This window comes from Seriola aureovittata, chromosome 14 (genome assembly GCF_021018895.1).
Source record: "Seriola aureovittata isolate HTS-2021-v1 ecotype China chromosome 14, ASM2101889v1, whole genome shotgun sequence".
Classification (NCBI taxonomy): Eukaryota; Metazoa; Chordata; class Actinopteri; order Carangiformes; family Carangidae; genus Seriola; species Seriola aureovittata.
In genome coordinates, this window is record NC_079377.1 from 10,750,642 (window position 1) to 10,766,777 (window position 16,136).

The following is a 16,136-nucleotide window of genomic DNA, read 5'->3' on the forward strand; positions in this document are numbered from 1 at the left end:
TCATTTTTGGCAATTCCATCACCAGCTGATAAAGAAAACAGAGGCTCTGTAAACCCCCCATAACAAGCGTACAAAGCTGTGCATTTACAGCTTCGGGAACACAAGGGCATCAAGTTCTATTTTTGTCTAACACTGACTGCTCACTATTTGCCTGGGTGCGCTCGCTGTTTGAGGTTGAGAAGTGGAGATGGAGCAGGGAACGAGTGTGAATTTTACACCACTGACAGCGCACACACACACACCTGCCCCTGGCCTTTTGAAGGGCCTCCAACCACCTGCTGTATCAGGTGGAAAGATAGGTTCGCTAGTGATCAGAAACCAGTTTGATTAGTGTTGAAAGCAACCTGGCTGGACATTGCACACTTCAAAGACAAAAACGAACAGATCTGAAGCTTAATGATGACATGATTATACAGGTCAGAAGTACCCTCGTGAGAGAGACTTGTATATTGTTGCTACAGCTGCGAACTGTATTTAACTACTAGTCTCTTTCTTGGTGTTTGAACCTACTCCCTAGCTCTGAATTATTTACCACAAAAGGCAGAGTCCTTTGCCCAATTTTTGTCGGTCTGCCAACCTCAATTATGTTTAAGCAAGATGATTCATATCGTCAAATCGCTGCATAATTGAGGTGTAGTGTCTCAGGTGTATTACTTTACCTGCACAGGATGTTCACAGTTCTGTCAGCAGTCCCTACAGCACCCTGTGTCACAAAGATGGAGTTTAGTTGAATCCTTCGTCACCGGTCCCGTGTCACAGGCAGTCTGTTTCTGCAGGAGTGTGAGTGAGTGAAAGGTGGCAACAGGTCCTCTATGTCCTCCCTCAGCTGCAGAATTCTGGGCCTGGTCGCTGCTCAGGCTCAGATCATGTTATTTTCATGTGTTGTTCAGTTGCTTTAATGAAGAGTTACAGGATTGGCCCGGCAGTTAGTGAGAGTGTCTCCAAACAAAAGTTAGAGGTTTGATCCCCTGTGTGGCCAAACATGTTGAAGCATTTTGCAGAAACAGAAATAACTCCTCACTCCTTCTGCAACACCTTTCACCAGCAGTAACATACTGGCTTTTCAATGCCTTAACCCAACTAGAGAGGCAGAGAAGAAGATCCGCAGCTTGAGGGATCAATAAAAGTACATCAAAAATTCAGGAAAGAAAAGAAATTCTGTGGAGCCTTGTTGAAATTCATAGTGCCGATTGCTATTCATGTTAATAAGCTTTCGTTAACGGCGTGGGTGTAAAATAACCTGCATTTTCATCAATGCATGAATGCTGCCTGTGTATGCCTCGGATATACAGAAGGTAGACAAAATCATGTTAATACTTCCTGAAAAAGAAATTAACTCAAATTAACTGCAAACACTGATATATTACATCATATTCAGGTACATGAAAGTAACCCCAAAAAATTTGTTCATTATATTTTTTGCAGTGAGTTTGAACTTATGATCGCTGTTAGAAGTTGTCAGTGTTTGGGATGTGATGTTTTTTTTTTTTAGTTTTTTAAAAAAAAAAAAACAAAACCAACCAACAAAACAAATAACCTGTGAATCCAAAGCCTGATATAGCAGATTTCAAACAAGGAAGGGAAGTCAGAAAGCATTAAAGACCCCCTCCAATAAAAATCAAGTTAAAAACCTCGTTGACATGTCCAAATTGTGTTTTTTCTTTATATATAATACAAGGCATATCATGAGCGAAATAAGCAGTCAACACCATGACTGCTTATTTCCACCTTAGAACTGCAGTGAACCATAACAACGGATTCAGTACATAGAGCTAACAAACAACATAAACAAATAAAAGATGCTAACTGTTCTGATACTAATCTGAGTCTGGGTCAAACATGTGGCTGAGTCTCTCTGATGTTTCCTCTATCACAGACCATCTTAATATGTACTGCTCTTTCACCAGTCAGTGAAACCATGTCAGTACAGAGAGCAAGAGTTTGCATTAGCACAACCACTAACACTGTGTCAGCCACTCTGATACATCTTCTACATTTACACACATTTTATTTGGAACCTCAAGAGACGGACTGACTTGTTGGTTTAGATCTTTTTATGGGGATTTTAGACAACCTATTTACTAAATGTATTCAACCTAATACTGCCCACCTTTGTAGCTGTGTGTTTATCAGCTACTTAAAGCAATTATGTATTTCCATTTTTAGAAACCCACCATACATGGCTGCTAATAGAGTTGTCAGTGCTTTTCAGGTCACCCTGGACTCACTGTGGCCCTTTGTCCCTCCACTATGAAGGATGTAGTGTGAAAAGATCAAAAATGGGAGTGAGTTCCTCAAATGTGACAGAGCTCTAATAATGTCTACAGAAAGGACATGAAAGAGAGGAGAAGGTGAGAAGTGATCACAGAGAGCCACCATGCTGTTTGTGACTGCTTTTCATTTTTATGTATGTGTGTGTGTGTGTGTGTGTGTGTGTGTGTGTGTGTGTGTGTCTGTGTCTGTGTCTGTCTGTGTCTGTCTGTGTGTGTGTGTACTGTGGTGGTGTGTTCTTTCTGTGTGGCTGTGTGCCTCCAAATGTCTATGTCTGTTTTTATATTAGTGATGTGCACAGCATGTGCTTGTGTGTTTTTTGCGTATGTGGGTCACTTCATCACCTTTCATTACTGCTGTCCCACTTTTTGCTCCACTGCTGAGCTGCAGTTTGATTTCTTGGTCATTTTTTCATCCAAACTCGGAGCAGAGGTGTCTTCATGTCAATTTTTTCATCACTGTATACATGTGGTCACAGTGCCCCCTACAGGCACAACAGAGGCTTTGCAGTGTCAGAATATTGTCCCCAAAGGTTTATCAATAATTGGTGTCAAATCAAGGCATGTGTTACATGTATGACAACTTTATATTACCATTTTCTTTCAGATCATACACTATTGTCTCAGCAACATTATTTATATCATATTTTTTTTTACATGTTTTGGGGCTGTATCTATAAATTACTTGGTGCACAACTGGAAAAAAATGCACCATCCAAGAGTCTATTTTCTTTTCATAAATATAGTTTTATAGTGTAATAGAAAAGATTAGATCACATGATATGTTTGAAATTCAAGCCCACACGTTTCAGGCTTCAATAATAGCCTGATATGAATGCAAGTGGCGGAGAGAAGCTTTTGGAAATGCTGCCCCATAATTACAGCCATTGAGAACAATTTGAATAATGTTAAGCACAGTGAGATAAGTGCAGTTTAAAGATGAGCCGCTTCAGCAAATAACACCTGGGAGGATTTTTGTGCTTCACAACCAAAGACGGATCTGAAAGTTAAAAATGCATTCAATGTAAAGTTCAACACTGGACAGGTGCAAAATTAAAATCAAATTTACCAAACCATATCCTAAACTTGAAGTTGTTCGGGCTGCATTTCCTGTCCAGTAAACCTTGAAGATTAAATAGTCATACTATGGCTCGACAATAGAGGGAGCAAGCGACATTTATTAGAGGGAACAGCATAGATCATCTCCAAAGGGAAATTTCTCTCTTTAACCAGCAGTCGGGGTCCAAGGGTCAGTTTCTTTGATCATGAGGTGAGTAGGAGTTAACTTGCTTCCTTCAGGGTAATGTGACAGATGCAACCATACTAAAGAATCTTGGTCCTCTTATTAGCAGATGTTATCACTAATACCAGAAAGATGTTGGTTAGAGAGGCTTGAGTCCTGGACCAACAGGATAAAACTGGGAGGGGAAAGAGGTTGTAGTACTTTCCAGTTATGTAATTGCATATGTGATAAGGGTGTCCCTGTAGATTAGAGCCTGACTCCCATTAAAATTTCCCTGATTGAATAAAATATTAAAGATACAGTATATGTGCAGTATTTGTAAAGATGATGCATACAGAAAGTGCTTAGAGAAGATGTGGTAATTATGTTGAGGCCGCTGACTCTGGAGCGACAGACTGATTTCTAACAAGGACCTTTTTCCTGTGTCTGTCCAGTGTTGTGTGTCCTCCAGCCTCTACATGATCTCAGCCAAGAAAAAAATCTGTGGCCTAATTGACTCTAGAACCCATAAAAGAAGATCGATGTCATTAAGGAAGTCGTCACATTTACTGCACATGTAACGAGCAGTGAATACTCTGCATACTCTCAGTCTAGTCACCACCGTCCACATGCACAGAGCCCCTGTACTGGACCAAAACCTGTGGGTCTGCCTGCACGTCTGCACCACAAATCAAACTTTTACATATCACATGTTGTACCTCGGAAACAACCTTAATTGGAAAGGAGAAATGTGCTGTCTGGCACTGCTTCCTCTAGAGAGATGTAAATTTAATGGAGACTCACTCTTCCTGATTAAGCGTGGGCCACGGGGATAGAGTGCGATTATAAGGGCTATCAGGAGGTATTGCAACTTGACGGCACTTAATAGATAGTGCTGGACTTTATTAGCTGTGGTAGTAATTTAGAGGAAGTCCCGCCTTAAGTGGCAGCCAGTCTCGCTCTTTCTGTCTTTCTTCTAGATGACATTGGGAGGGAAGTTATAAACTCTCTTACACAAACTAAGATATTTGACTATGACAACTTCATCTCAGAAATTGTGATGTGCAGCTCTCACTTATTCCTGATATTTTATTGACCATAATGAATAATGATAATTATAATAATAACATAAATCAAGAAAATGATGTGTGTAATCTCTACGGGATGTTATTGTACAGCCAACCATCTATGGAAACCTTAGAACTTGCTTGAGCTGCCACTGAATACGTGTCCAGCTAGTGGAGACTAAAGAGAGGACTGTACACTGCATATCTGCATAACTGCAAATCATTGTGGACAGCAGCACCAGAACTTAATTATATGGAGGTCATTGGAGTTGACTGACAGTGTTTATTCCATCATATAATTTCATGCTGCTCTTTTTCTGCAGAGAAGATATATTACAATAATTCACAGAGGTATTGATTTCCCCAGACAAGGGATTGATTTGCAAACAGTCTCATTAAAAATCATTTTGAAGAGTATGTCTTATGTGGAAATTCTCTTCTGATTACAAAAACCACCAGCCTATATTTTAATGCATGCTCTCTCTAAAAACAGTGTTGGCCTCGTCGTATCAATTCCAGTATGACAGCATTTCTAAGTGAAAGGTTTCAAGCGTGGATGAAAGATCAATGCAAGTGTGAGTCACCATGTACCTCTGCAATGTAACTAAAATGGAGAAAGTGTTTTGGCAACTACCCCCCCGCACCCCCCCTCCCCCCAGGGGACCCTGCTGAGGCCATTAATCCAATAAACTGCTGTTGGTTGCAGTACCTTGACAGCCGCTTGCCCCCACAGATGAGCTGTGTCTGCTCTGAAGATGTATAGGGCCCAGGAAGAGAGAAAGTTAATTTGACTTGACCTTTCTGGTACTTGAAACAAGCTGTTATTTCAAACTCTATGCCACAACTCCCCCCCATCCCCTTCCTTTCCCACCCTGGGAATTGTTATTAAGTGTGAGTGCAGTGAGACAGACTCCTCTTCAGCTTTATAATGAACCCTGAGCTCTCATGTTTACAGCTCCGCTACCTGTTTTCCATGCTAAGCCAGAGCCAGAAGTGACCTGGACTGGAACGCTGGTGGGAGAGATGGCTCAGAGATTAAAATTTCACTTATTTTTTTCTTCAAAGAAGCAAACACTGAAAGCCTCTCTTCAGTTTATCTCAAGGAGAGCATTGCCAATATCTCTTATTAATATTAATCACTTCACCATCAAGATTCATAGTAATATTAAAATTCATTGACCAATCTCATATGCTTATCTCATATTGCAAAATTTGATGATGACTTCATTTTTAATGAACTGGGGAAAGTTTGCAAAAGGTAATGTCTAAAAGATCAAGCTACTTCATTATTTAGTGCCGCCATGCTAGCATCTCTGTGAGCAGTGCTAAATGCTAACATGCACACAATGATGATAATAGGCTGATGTTTAGAAGGTATGATGTTCATCCTGTCCACCATCTAAGTCACGTGAGCACAAAATACAAAGACGATCGGAGGGTCTTCAGGGTTTATTACATTTCAGGGAACATGAATGTGTTAACAAAACTTAACAGAAATCAATACAATGTCTCTCAAGACGGCAAATAAACCTCATATTGCCACTTCAGGCAGGCAAAAATCAGGGCATCACCAAAGTCACACGGCCACATCATCTGGAAAACTTTTTTTTGCATAGGTACATGTTGAGATATTTTAATGGATAAGTGAAAATTTGGATCCAGCTGGTGCCACTAAGGGAAGTGTCAGAGGATCTCCAGAGTTATAATCTGCTGGAGGCCATGGGAATCTGTTCCAAATTTCATGTCAATACAATCCAACAGTTGCTGAGACTTTTCACTAACAAATGAAAATGTCAACATCATGGTGGCACAAGAGGAAAAGTCAGTGGATCACCAAAGTCAGTGAATTTCATCCTCTGGAGACTATGAATGACTGTAAAAACTTGCCTGGCAATCCATCCAACAGCTGTTGAGATATTTCTGTGTGGACCAAATAGTGGACCAGCAGACTGACAGACAGACATTACCATCATTAGAGGCATGCCACTAGCATCGCTAATGCCCTAGCAACATTTGATCATTATCTTTGTCTGACTGATAATGGAAATCTAACTGCTAAAAAGCTGTGTTTTGAGCTCATTTCTATTCATCTAACATAAATATAGAGATTATGTGTCCCTCCCAGCCAGATCATCCAAAGAGTAATGACTGTTCTAATGTTAACCTTTGTGATTGATTTTTTTTTATGCCAGTTTTGAAAACAAATGTTAAGTGAATAAATCTGACCTTTGCTGTGTGAAAGTCGAAGAAAGATTTCACCACTTGCTTTTCTGGTCGGACACACTCTGCTCTCATGCTATTTCGGCAAGAAGTGAAACCGTCTCTAAGCTTCCTTAATTTCAGCTGAGCAAAGGCTCACATTAAGTAGTTGTTATTTGTGTCAGACAAGTAATTGATTTGTCTCAGATCAGAATTAGCGGTGTCATTGGATAGTAAATGCCAATAACAAATCTGTTAATGTTTGGCAAAGAGGCAACTACAACAGCTCCGACAGTACCAAACATACTGTGCACTAATTAAGCCTGGCACATTTACTCACATTGGCACTATTGGTTAATGTAGATCAAACAGCAAGAAATCATTCTCTCTCACTCTTACACACACTTTTTAGCACTTCAGGTCAATCATCTCCCAATATCAAGTGCCCTGTGCAGTCTTGTTTGCAGCTGAAGCCCTTTTATGCATAATCAATAAAAACTGATTTTCAGACCACCTTGTTTTCCTTCTTCCAATCCTGCTCTGTAGGATTACAGTAAACAGCTGATTTGTAATTGCGAGGGTGGTGAATACCAGATGTATTGGCTGGATTAAGATTAAGATTAAAAACTTGATTTTAACTCTCAAGAGTCAGGTCAACTTTTCCATCAAATACATTTCCATTGCAATTAGTCTTTCCCTGGGCGGGATCAGCCCCACACCAATGTCTTGTTATAGCTTGTTTGCTGGCTATAACAAAAATCTTTGTTAGGTGTCTGTCCTATAGCCACCTCAATTTTCTCTAGAAGGTTATATCCCAATATTTTATAGTTGCATTTACTGTCCCAGAAAAGATTGATATGAAGCATTTCCACGTTTGGTTGATAACATTATAGCAGCGCTGGTTGTATGAGCTGGAAAATGACTATGGCTTCCCTCATTATTCAGCATGAACAAACATTTAAGAAAAATACAAGCCTCTCACACTAGAACACTCCACTGTACATGCAGGAATAATCGCCTCTCGTCCTGGATCTGCTTCCATCAGTCTCTGGGTAGAAATAGGGATTCAGAAGGCTGTGCTGATGCAGGGAACCTTAAAGGATTTGGCTTTTTACACTTCTTTATTGCTCGTACACGCTTAGCCCTATTCATATACGGTATGTGAATGTGTGTTAGGGAGAGAGAGTTGTCATGTGGTGTCGTAGAGCTTGGACTGGTTTGATCCTCCTCCGTGTTTGCAGATAAAAGTCTATGAGTCACTGACTGGGCTCTTTTAATGATCTCACCCGCTCCACCTATTTCCACCTCTCTGTCTTTTCTATCAATAATAGCGAGTGCTCCTCCGACTGAATCTTCATGTTCTTACCATATCACTGGAAATTGACATAATTAAGCTAGTTCCCAAAGACAGCTGGCAGCTGCAGAGCCTGAATGGGACTCACATAGACGCACACAAAAAAACTGGAATTTTTCACCGTGACACACACCAATATAATTCATAGGTGACGTGTTTATAATGTTTATCCATCAAACATCCTCTGCTGCCCTATTAGTTCATTCACTGTGAATTCTTTCACTTCATCCATTAGCTCCCATCCGCTGTTCCTGACATTTTTTTTTTTTTTTGTTGATATTTTTCAAACCCAAACACAGAAGGAGTGGGAAGCAAAGGAAAATAGTAAAGGATTTTGTGGATTTTGTTGCTCAGGGACATCAGAATGGGTCTGGGCAGAGGGTTTTTCGAGCTGTCTGTCCTAGTTAGGCAGGGCAGGGGATTCTTCCTGAGTGTGAGGTACAGTCTAAGCAGTGAATTATTCAGTGCGGCTTCCTTTAGGCATGCCCATACTCAGCACTCACACACATGCAGCGCAAGCCACTGCAGACACACATATTTATGTCTTTAAGGACATTAAAGCAGTGTCACAGGGACAGCAAGGGCATTCTCAGATCAATACTTAGCAGTTCAATTTGTACTGTGCCACTGACAGCAATCTGTTTTCCCTCTGGTGTATTATCTGTGTGTGTATAATGGTTTCTGTGACATGTGGAATGACGTGATAACAGAAAAGGGGGAATCAGGCACAATTTCAGTTCACCAGCTCCGTGTTGAGCAGCTCTCAGTTTAAAAAAGCTGTAAAACTCGATGTGAAGCTCTGAATTGTCACTTCAGCTTTCAAAACCAATTTCTGTTGTTGGTAGAGAGAGAGAGAGAAAGAGAGAGAGAGAGAGCTCAATGGGACATGGGACATGGGACACGGGACACTCAACCATGTGTTCAACACCTCTCATTCGCCTCTTAGATGAGCCTGAAAATGTAACCCATCTCGAAGCTTTTACCAGAACAACTTCAACCCAGCCTCAACACAGGATATATATATAGGCCTGCAGTTTATTGCTGCTGGTCTGCACTCAGTTTATTTACATTATAAAATGACCTCTATACATATTAGCTTTTATTGTTAAGACGTGAAGTCGGTCATTCCCAGGCTGGATTTATAGCCTACTCCCAGGGAACAATGCAGCGTGTAATCCAGAGTTACTGTCTGTAATTATATCTCCCTGATATTAGCTTCGCTGTTTACTATCCACCTTCTCTACACCACCTCAGAGCTGTATTACGTTACTGCGAATGCAAACTGAGCATTGCCTACAGTGCAATGTGAATTTGTTTGGCTGCACTGCAACAGATACACCACTTGATCTGCTGTTGTATTTCGGACAAAGTAGTTATTCAGTGAGTGTCTACTGGACCTATATGTGGCATCTGCTTTTACTGCCAGCAACCAAAGTATCACCAAATGAACCAGGACTGAAATCTTATGGATTGTCTGCAATCAATGTCAATCAATATCAAACACACATAGCCACACAGCAAGGCAGAGAGAGAGAGAAAGAGAGAGAGAGAGAAAAGGGGGGGGGGGGTTATTCATTTGATTTGATCCATTTTTTGGGGTATATATTCAAAGAGTGATTCTCATATCATTAGTAGCACAAAACCAAGAATCGAGAAAAAATCTCTATAAACTGGGTTTTCAAAAATAATAGTTGATAATCCCTGTTCAGAGTTTATATCTTTGTGCTGCACAACAACACCTTAACACACTGTTAACACCAGACTATGCCAAGTAATGCATGTGAAGGACTGTATAATATTTGAACACATCCTTGAAGATATGTTCAGGAAACATCTGTCTTTAATTTCACAACCAGCACTTTTTGGTTTTTCTTCAGTTTCTGGGCTCATTTCTGATTAAATGGCAGTTCAGGTACAAGTGAAACTCTTATTAAATCCACAAACTGAAATTGAGGACGTACAAACACGAAAAACAGCTGTAAAGCCAGTTAATAGACTGTATTATAAAGTAGAGTCTGTGGACTTTCAATGAGGCTTAATTGCGCGGGTTCCACGTGGTCCCCGGATAAAACCATTAATTCGTTTCATTATATTTTAATTTACTAGAAACCCCACCAATTAGAGTGTTTACGGGCTAAACACCCCCACACCGCCCTCCCATTTCATCTGCATGTGTCCCATCATATATGTCAAAGGGTCCATATATAGCCCAGAGTTCGCCTGCGCCCAGTCAGTCCCATGCAGAGCTTCGTTAGCCCAGGAGGGACCACGGTCACGGGGGGTCGGGGAGGACAACCGGGCACGATTGCTTCGGGACAGGGGGTGGTGGGTGGTGGTTGTGATGCTGTAGGAGGAGGAGGAGGAGGAGGAGGAGGAGGAGGAGGGGAGGGGGGGGGCGACTGATGGGTGTGTGACGCTGGCGAATTGCAGCAACTGTCAAACTGTACGTGAGGAGAGACCAACCAGGACGCACTGGATACAGCAGATTTGGGGAGGGAAGGCAAGTGGAGGAAGGGGGTGGGGGGATACGACAGAGGCAGAGAAAAAAAATCACCAACAGGGAGTTGGATGGATTCAAGGGGACAGAGAACAGGAGACCGGCTGTAGAAACATCAAGAGTCCCATCAAGAGGTCTGGTGTCTGCACCAAATCAGCTTCAGGGATGTAGTCGAAGCGGTTCAGAGCTCAGCCCATCCGAGCTCATCATCATGAAGAAACACTCCGCAAGGGTTGCCCCGCTGTCCGCCTGCAACAGTCCGGTGCTCACCCTCACCAAAGTGGAAGGTAAGGAGAGTTCACATCCATTTAGGAAACGCCTGCAACCCCGCAAACTGGGGGCTGATGTTTCTGCCTTTTGGGGCTGCCTTGTTGTGTTTTTTTTTTTCTTCTCTAAATTTAGCAGCATCCCTCTGTTGATCTCACAGAGAGAGAGAGAGAGAGGGGATTTCAGCTCAAATATCTCTCTAATATCTGGTTCAAGACTGCCCGCTCTTTAAGACAGGCATCAACTTTAGAAAATCTCTCCGCGAGCGAGATAAAATAACACGGATCAGCCGAGCGCGGAACTTCGCGTTAAATCTATGATGCAATATTTTAATGCAAATCGGACAGAATCTCTAATCAATTTTCTGCATCTAAGTGCCGAACAATACAAGCGGATTTTAATTGCGATATCTGTTTATTATTTTCTGTAATGATGTGATTTTGCTGATCCCCCACCCCTCACCCCCACCTCCCCCTCCTAAAAATGAAGCCTGAAATAGACCTGCATATTGTCCAAACTACTAGGTTATTGACGCACTGATTTTGACTCATGCTGGTCTGATGAAGACTGTGCTAAATTTTTACTGCTCCTTAGGGAGGGTCTTAAGTTGTTATTGCAGCAGGGATCCCCCCCCCCCCACCCATCACAGGCAGCTGAAATACCAGAGCATCACTGCCAGAGCAGCTGGGACATGAACCCAGCAGCAAACATGTTAATGGCCCCTGTCACTGCTCTGTGGGACTGTTCTTCGTGGTGCCTTCATTACATGGGGTCTCCCCGCTTTTGTCTGCCAGAGTTCCTCTGATCTGCAGGAGCACAATTAGGTTTCCCACTGACATCATTAAGGGACAAGCTCCTCTCTGACTCCTTGCATGTGTGGTGTGTGTGTGTGTGTGTGTGTTTCCCCCCCCGCCTGTCCTGACATCTTCAGCAAGTATATTGTCATATAGCTCTCCTCCTGCCTGTACAGTGTGTCTCTTTTGATGTTCTCCTCATGCTTGTGCAAAGGAGGGATGTTATGCATTTTTTAATCTACCCCTCAGCGCAGAGGACTGCTGAATGCCTCAGTGTTTTTTTTTTTTTTTGGGGGGGGGGTTGGCTGGCGTAAGCACAGAACACTGAATTGGCTGCTGATTTCACAGCACCCAGAACAGAACAGCATTAGCGCCTTGCATCTGAAGTAATCCCTAGGACATCTGCATCTCTCACAGGACGGGGGAAATAAGGGAAAATAAGGATTAAATGTAATTGATAAATCATATGTATGTACACGCTCTCATTCTTATCATACACTTATCTCTATAACTTTCATTATTTTATTCATTTTTGCATGATTCAAATACATGTACTCATCACATGACACGTGGAAATAGTCCTAAAAGCTTATGACGGCTTACAGATAAAATCAGTCTGATCACATGATTGATCATGTTAGGAGAAGGTTGCCGGTAGCTGTACTTTGTGCAGTGCAGTAAGGTAGTACTCACATAAAACACTGATGGTGACTCGTGACACCTGAGCAAGTGGAGCTAAAAACATGAGCGTAACCAAATACTTGTTTAATTCTAACCATCTGTTAAATTAGTTTTGTGTCATATCTTGAGCTGCAGAGCTTGCTGACTAAGACTCGTCAGTGAAGCTTAACTGTGACTGTGCTCCAGGTGTTGGGGAGAGCAGGACAGTCTGGGCTATTAACTGAAAATAACTGAAAATACTTCATTATTCATAATTTATGACTAGACCAGCTGCTAGAATATGGATGAGGAATTTCCATGCTGTTTTACATGGACACTGCAGAAATCTATCAAATTAACAAACAAGATGCTGTAGCTGTTTTCAGGCAATGCAAGGCATTCAGGATAACCTCGGAATAATCACCGCTGCTGGATTACCAAAGGTTTTAAGCTTATTAGTGTGAATGTCAGCTCAAGATATTTTATTTTCAGAATAACTGAGATGGCGGCAAGCTGTTATTTGACAAGCTTCTATATACAGAATTAACAAAAGCCACGGTGTGACACGGGGCCGTGGATAGAGAAAGGATTGTAACTGTGTGTGTGTGTTTGTTTTGGGGGGGGCGACACGGTATTGTAAATTGTTTAAGGGAGTCAAAGCTGGAGAGTTTATGATGTCAACGTTCGGCTCCCCGTTTCAACAGCTGCTTTGAAGGAGAAGGGAATCACAGGGGGCCACAGCGGATCAACACACAGCTTTTCAGAGACTCTGCTGCTTATGTAACACCAGCTCCAAAAACCTCTGTTCTCCTCAGTAACAACCTGCGCCGACTGTCAAAGAGTTTTTTTTTTTTTTTTTCCAGTTTGGGATTTTCATCTGTCTTTCTTTTTTTTTTCTTTCTGAGTCCAGTTAACATTCACAGTTCCACATAGTATTAGAGCGACAATCACTGCAAGTACAAAACTGGAAACAGATGTAGAGACATATTCAGCTCTGCTAAACCAAATTCAGAGTCTAATTTGGTGTACCACCCCCCCACGCCCGTTTTGAGTCTCTAGATCACCAACATGTCTTCAGGGACTATCAAGTTAACAGCCTTGATTTGCTTTGAGAGAAAGGTGGAACCACCACAGATCAATTTTGGCATCAGACTTAAGTGTACAATTGTTATCTGGAGGCTAGTAACACAACAGTCCATCATCAGGCAGCACATCCCAGAGTCATCCTGTTCTTTTAATGTTGCTTGATATTATTTTGTAACACAAGTCCATCTCTGGGTGTCTCCGTCTGTCTCCTACAACCATAAGTTTGATTCACGGACTTCATCCGGGGAATCGTCTCCTGTGTGTCCTTGCGACCGATTTACACAGCCAGCAGCACAATAGATGATAATTATTGATTTCTTTTTAAATGCATTTTGAGTGATGATGTCTTCGGGGAATGTCTGTGTTGTTCCTGTGTCGTCAGTGGCTGGGGCGAGAAGTTCATAAAAGTCCCTTTAATCTCTGTAATTTCATTACACACTTTGAACAGAGCTGGCTTTTTTTCTTCTTTTTTTTTTTCTTTAAGTGATTCAGTGTACACAAGTCCCGCAGGAAGCTGGTCATATATCACCAGCTGCTATTAGGGGCAAACTGAACCTTTCCTCAGGCGCCGATGCACCTGACCACAGATTATAGCCATTGTATCATAGGGCAGTATTAAGTCCAGATTTAGGTCACTCATTTAACACAATATTGAATCTTCAATGCTTTTCAAGCTCAAGTTTTTCCCAGTCAGGTGACATTGTATTGTGGACAATCCAGCAGTTTGCTCCAGTCTGTCGGTCATGATTTTAAAATGTATTAAAAAGGCAGCTATTACACTAACTTCCTTGTGTGGATACAGCTGTAAAGTTGGCTAATTTGGCCTGTCTACCCCGCTGCTTGTGCACCGTGCTCGAGTGTCACCGTCAGCTTAATGAAATATGTGCATTTAGCAAAAAGAACATCAGCATTTACCGCTGAGCAGATGAGCCAAAAAAAAAAAAAAGCAGCAAGATTACAGCTTTAAAACAATAATGATTCTGTCAAGTTCAGATGAAGGGCATGAGAACCTGAATCATCATTGTTAAACACAAACACATAACGTGTGTACTTCAAGCACATTCACAAAATACAATTCTTGCATCTTGTAAAAATTTGCATGAGTCTTATATGTATGTAAATGCACATACAGGCCGTGCGTGAATACCAACAACCTCGATATGGAGATGAGGCTACATCTGCCGGAACAAAGGTCAAACGTACAGTGCATGTATGCTGAACCTGCATCAGTGCTGTTGAAAGATCAGCAGCTAGGCAGCGATGACGAGTTTTTCTTTCCGAGCTCCATTAAAAGGTTACTTTCATCCTTTGAATGTAATTGGTGCTGACTTTGAAGGTAGTCAGACGCTTCTTTCCTCTGTCTAAATTCATTTTAAAAGCGAGTGAAACAGACCTTTCCCACTTGATAAGTTTGTGATGAATACACAATGGCCAAGCTTTTGCTCGGGTTTATCAAATGCAGAGTGCGTTGTGCAGAGAAAGCGATCATTTTACATTGCAATGAATGAGATGAGACATTAAATAGATGGATGGATGTTGCTGAAGTGCTAATATTCATCGTATAAGTTCATTTGAGGATTGTTGCCGTGACTTCCTCACTGGATATCTTGTTTGTCTTTCATATAGGAGAAGGCGTTCTGTAACAGTGTAGTGGTGTTTTTTTTTAAATCTTTGAGCAAAATCCTCTGCAAGAAAGTGTATTGAAGAAGCTCTAAGCTATAATCCTAAATTGAGGGAGTTGATCCGAAAGCTTTCCTCGGGTGCAGGACGGCTGCCTATCCTCTCCAAATTGTCTAATGCAGCCGCTGGACCAGATGGGACAGTTGTGGTGTACCTAGTGGGCTAATTATTACAAAGCTGAAATAACAAGCCTACAAGCACTTGTAGTAATTGTGAGCAGCTCGCAAATAGTGTCAGCAAAAAAGTGTGCTGTGTGCGTCGTCACATTTCATCTGTGAAAATGACTGACTTGGCAGTTCACTCCGTCTAAATCTTGTTTGATAAACTTCCTTTTTCTTATGCCATTAAAAAACTACTTGATCATCACACTGAATGGGTGGCTCTACAGCAGTGATGTAATGGGAAGGCTAAGATGAAAAGTCTTAAGTCAGGTTTATGTATGTCTGATAGGGTCATTGCATCATCAGTGGCCTTGGGGTGCAGGGAGGGAGAGGAGGAGCTGTTTGGGCAGACGCTCAGAGTGTGCACCTGTGGTGGTTGCCTATCCATTACTTCAACATGGACGCTGTAGCCAATCTTTTAAATATTGATTTGTTGCAGAAAGTGCTGGGACTCTGCCAGTGTGTTAAACTGCAGGTCGGTCACAAAGTATTCACAGCGGGGGGGGGGGGGGGGGGGGGCTGCAAGAGAGAGTGAGGGATGCTTCAAGACTGGGGAATATACTGTTGGGCAGTGTACCCAGTGCCAAATATGAGTAATTGCTGTAGCTCTGCTGTAACACACAGTGCACTGATACACGCAAACACACGCTGCTTGCTTGCGCGCTGTGTTTTGTCGTGTCGGTACTCGGTAGCCAATGAGGCATCAGGGGGGCCGCAGCATTGACCCGAATCATTAGCATCTGTTGAACCAGCTGGGCAGGTCAGGGCAGTGACAAACAACAAGTTCGCTTCCCGGTGAGCAAGTTGCTCTGTTGTCCTCTGAGGTTGAAGGAGAAACCAGTCAGGAATTAAGGAGAGCGGGATCAGTAACAGCCGTCC

The 16,136-nt window shown here is 42.1% G+C and overlaps 1 protein-coding gene across 3 annotated transcripts in view; it reads left to right on the top strand.

Moving 5' to 3' along the window:
- slc35f3b (solute carrier family 35 member F3b) overlaps positions 1–16,136 on the top strand; it is a 49,578-nt gene that overhangs the window by 15,669 nt on the left and 17,773 nt on the right. The window contains exon 1 of one of the 3 annotated variants that reach the window (XM_056396106.1): positions 10,594–10,896. The exons of the other annotated variants lie outside the window; for them this stretch is intronic. Coding sequence (XP_056252081.1) covers positions 10,821–10,896 — 76 coding nt within the window. The 5' untranslated portion in view covers positions 10,594–10,820. Of the gene's footprint in view, positions 1–10,593; positions 10,897–16,136 lie in introns of those variants that run through there. 3 annotated transcript variants of the gene reach the window in all.